Source organism: Mastomys coucha, unplaced genomic scaffold (genome assembly GCF_008632895.1).
Source record: "Mastomys coucha isolate ucsf_1 unplaced genomic scaffold, UCSF_Mcou_1 pScaffold23, whole genome shotgun sequence".
NCBI classification, from domain to species: Eukaryota; Metazoa; Chordata; class Mammalia; order Rodentia; family Muridae; genus Mastomys; species Mastomys coucha.
In genome coordinates this window covers 112493521-112498276 of record NW_022196906.1, presented here as the reverse complement: position 1 = coordinate 112498276, position 4756 = coordinate 112493521, and the positions used below count along the sequence as shown (strand labels likewise).

At 48.4% G+C, this 4756-nt stretch overlaps 1 protein-coding gene across 1 annotated transcript in view; it reads right to left on the bottom strand.

The window, feature by feature from the left end:
- Nucleotides 1-4756, bottom strand: part of Itga9 (integrin subunit alpha 9) — a 312929-nt gene that overhangs the window by 252807 nt on the left and 55366 nt on the right. Inside the window, exon 7 of the mRNA XM_031345861.1 lies at nt 1827-1912. Coding sequence (XP_031201721.1) covers nt 1827-1912 — 86 coding nt within the window. The remainder of the gene's footprint in view (nt 1-1826; nt 1913-4756) is intronic.

Here is a 4756-nt window from a genome sequence, read left to right as displayed (position 1 = left end):
CGTGTGTGTGTGTGTGTGTGTGTGTGTGTGTGTGTGTGTGTGTGCTTGAATGTACACCACATGTGTGTGGTGTGTGGACAGGCCAGAAGAGGGCATCAGATCTGGAGCTGGAGTTACATCGAACTGTGAGCCGCTTGCATGGTTCTGAGAACTAAACCCTAGTCATCTACGAGGGCAGCAAGCAGCATGCTTAGTCATGGAGCCATGGTTCCAGCACGCACGCACACACACACACACACACACACACACACACACACACACCGGTTACATGTGATGCAGAGATGAGCTAATGAGAAGCAGGGCAGGGCATCCTTTCCTGAGCTAAGGAACAGCACGTCACGTTGGTCTGAAAGCCTTGGTGCTCTCGTGCCAGGAGTAAAGATGACCCAAATCCTAAAGGCCACAATGGAGAAGTCCGGTAACCTTGCTTCCTCCCTAGGAGGCACCATGACCATTGGGGCATTTTATTCCATGATGTACAGGAATTCATGTGACTTAGACGTGAGCCAGTTCTGAACAGAAGTTATCAGAGTTCAACTATGCGATCCGCCACAGCCTCTGCCTCAGCACCCTGACATTTGGTTTCATTTTCAAAGGACCTCTCTCTCCATAGCACCCTACTCCTGAAACTGGAGCAGCGACTGCTGCCTCCTGCCCAGGATAATCTCTAGCGAGGACATTGTGAGCCCCTCTCAGACAAACGTGTCGGCTGATGCTTCTTAGTTCTCTCACCTCTTGACTGAAGGTTCTCATTAAGCACAGTGTTGGTCCAGAACTCAGGATTCCACTTCTCCAAACAAGGAGAATGGTCAGACATCACTGCTCTACCCTTTGGACTACAAGCCCAAAGTATGCACCACTATTCAGTTTTCCCCAGCACTGTGGTTTGAACATTAAATGTCCTCCATAGGCTCACATGCTTGAACACCTGGCTCTCAGCTGATGTCACTGTTTGGGAGAGATAGGAGGTAGAGCCTGGCTGAAGGTCGGTGAAGTCAGGCCTTGAGGTTAGCTTTCTGCTCCTGGAGAGTGGATACAATGTGACCAGACAGCTTCCTGCCTGCCACCATGCCTTCTGCATCATGGTGGAGTCTATCTCCTCACACTCTAAGCTGAGACAAAGCTGCCTTTCTCTAAACTGCTTCTTGACAGGCATTTGGTCACAACAATGAGAAGAGTAATGAATACAGCCAGCAAGATAAAAGTGGGCTCCTGAGCGGGATGGACAATATCAACAGCCACCGCTCCCCGTATTAAGCCCTTAGAGGCCATAATTCCACAGTATCCTCTACCTTCTTGGAGATACGTTAGAGAAAGCCACATCTACACATTCCCAGGCTAACCTTGGCTACACTGGTCATGAGAACACAGTAGGTTTTTGGTTTGGTTTGGTTTTGTTTCAGTTTTTTTTTTTTTTCTGAAACATTGGAGAAACAAGTAAAAACCTGCCATCACAGAGCTCTAAAGACGTGCAGAGGAGATCGGCTTCCATCCAGCCAGAGGCACAGGCTTGGGAAGAGGTAGTATTTGAACTTGTGCAGCACTGGATGCTCTCCCTCTGGGGTGGGGGCAGGGAGGCCCATGATTTCAACACACAGTCAGTTGCCAAGAAGAGAACTGGCAAAGAATAGCATGTACTTTCTAATCTTTCAAGGTGAACTCTCTCAGTGTGAGGAGAGGGAGACGGGGCTCCCTGTCAGCTGGTCACTTACGCATCAGCCTGTCTGGAGAATGTTGAGGAGAAAGTAAACGAGAAACCCCTGCCAAGGAAGCATGTATCCCTCCCCTGCCAGGCGCCATGACGTGCCTCAGACTTCTCTCCTTACCTTTCCAATGCCTTCATCCTGTGGGGCACCTCCTACCACATCAGTGATGGATGGATGAGAGAAATGGCCAGCCGTCACTGCATAGCCTGAACAGGGTGGATAGACAGCAAGGACACGCTTGAGAAAGGAGGTCAGGTAAGGCAAAACCACGCAGCAGAAGAAAGCATTTCCTAGGCAGGTGTGTAGATGTACGTTCTAGTCATTCTTAGGACGTGGACCTTCTGAGGACAAATGGCAACTGCCAATGTTTTCATTAAATATCTCATCTCATAGAAATGCATGTTCCCAGGGACCCCAGGAGAATCGCGCCTTCTGATTGTCCTCTATGGAACAAGTAGGGTGCTAAATACTCAGTGTGTTTCTTACTTTGGGGAAATATAATTCTAATGACACAGTCCACATACTCAAGGGTACAACTCCATGAATGATCACCCATATTCCTACGGTGCAAACCCCATCCAAGTCAAGAAAATGAACAGAGGGCTTGGGGTCAGCTCCATGGTAGAGTAAGGCTTGGGGTCAGCTCAATAGTAGAATAGAGCTCGCTTGGTATGTACAAGGCCCTGGGTTCAATTCCTAATACTGCAAAATGTTTTAATATTCTCTCTTGTTGCATAATGTATATATGTACATATATATGTATATATAGGTGTAGACTTTTGATGTATTATACATGGTTAAACAACCATGCCCAAGATTACCAAGCAAGATTCAAACCCAACGTGTCTGACTCCAGATAAGCTGAGGTCAGCAACTATGTCATGTCCTTTTTAAAAGAAGAGCAAGAACCCAGGATGGACAGATGTATAAACGGGTGAGCAGACAAGGAGCCAACGAATCTAGGTCTGAAAGGAGCCCAGAAACAATAGAAAATGGCCGTATGAGCTGGACTTAAATGTCTCTTGCCTTTCGAAAACCATCTGGAAGGCCAAGCTCACACCTTGGCCAGTACAAAAGGTCTCTGTTGTCTACCATTTAAGCTTTCTCATGACCTCCAGCGCCACTGATCCCATTACACACTGACTGTTGTGACATGTGTCAGCCCCGATCACTTTAGCATAGCTATCTCTTGTTTTCCATGTGATTGACCTTTCCTAGGGACTCACATCACCCAAGACTGCCATGAGTGATCCCCCACCTCAACTGCTCCGTGCTAATCCTTGCAGCAGATAAGGGTCTCGGAGGGAAACCGCAGATCCCAGAGTTCTCAGGACCTGTCTCCAAACCTCAAGCCGCCAACCAGCTGCAGCTTTCTTGTGTCTTCCATCACGTTCCTGACTCACTGTTGAGTGCCTTCTATTCATCAAATATACAACACCCCAGGAATGTGAGACAAAGCCCACATACTCCCGGTGTTCCTAGCTTCATCGGAGGTTCAGTTCTAGAGGCAAGAGTGCGCCCTGGGGTTGGGGCTTTGGCACTTAAGCCCTGTGTCAGAAACCATGGATTTGTAGCTGGATTCACTACCAAGTTACATAAAACTTCACACTTCTTCCTCGACGAACCGTACAAGGCAGTGGTGATAGCTGTCCTGTAAGGCTGTTTCAGAAATTAGAAGGAATTACACACCAAGCACAGAGCTGAGCAAATGCTTGGCAAGGGGCGGATGAAGGGGCTGGATGAGCTGGATGAGGGAGCACCTCAAAGCTTATGAAGTGCTGTTGGGTCTGTGCTACTCAGCCAAGCCGCCATGCCGGGACTAGCAGGTCCCCAGCTCCTTACACCCACCTAGCTTGGTCTTTCCAGAAAACTCTCTATGCAAAAAGGGGGTCAGAGGTTCCCTTGGCTTCATTTATATACAGCAGCCATGAAAGGCACATTATGTTCTAACTTCAATTTCGCTTTCAGTCTACTTGAGGCCTGGATTGAAGAACAGGGACTCCGTACTGTCACACAGACAAAGGCAGCAGACTCTGTGTTGTCTTATTTTTGTGTTTTGAGACAAGGTCTTATTAAGTAACCCAAGTTGACCTCAAATTCGTGACCATCCTGCTTCTGCCTCCAGAACGTTAGGGTCACAGGGATGGGCTGCCAGAACGCTAGGGCCACAGGGATGGGCTGCCAGAACGCTAGGGCCACAGGGATGGGCTGCCATGCCCAGCTTGTCTCTGCTCTCAAAGGAGGACGGGTGTCTCTCTGCACCTTCCCTCTCCTCCTAGTTCCCTCTCCTCCTATCTGCCTCCCTCCCTCTATCCCTTCATCCCTCTTTCCTTCTCTTTCCTCCTCTTCCTTCTTTCTTTCTTTCCTTTCTTACTTCTACGTTTCTTTCTTCCCTCCCTTTTTTTGAAATGGCATCTCACTATGCAGTCCAGAATGACTCAAATGTCCTTGATTCCATACACTTCCTGCAGAGGCAGTGGCATCTGGAGTAGTAAGAACATGGAGAACACAGCACTGTACCCAGCCCAGGACCACTCTTGCCTGGTGGCTGCTAAGTTAAATCATGTCTACCTTCTTTCCAGACAGTTAAAACATTGAAAAAGTGAGAGGAAAATCTCAGAGCCTTTGAGGGAGGCTCATCATCAGGTTGCACACTGCCACGGAAATTCCCAGTTCTCACTGCTTCTACTCGTGACCGGGAAGCAGACACAGCATTCAAACTGATGTCCAGGGAAAGCCAGGATCCAGTTAAGCTCATTTCATATCTGACCATCCAAACGTGACTGACTGCCAAACCAAGGCAAGGGAATGGTTGTTCCCCTGGAAGCTCACCCAGCAGATTTTAAGAAAACCGCCGAGTTTTCTGTTCCCCTCTCTACCACCCATGTATGCAACTAGATGCTAAGGAACTCTAACAAAAGTGTGACTGACCAGACTGATGAACGCAAAGGCCAGCTACTGCTTCTCTCTATTAACAGAGCGATAGCCCATGAGCTCTTGTTGATGGAGATCCCGCAATAGCCCATGAGCTCTTGTTGATGGAGATCCCG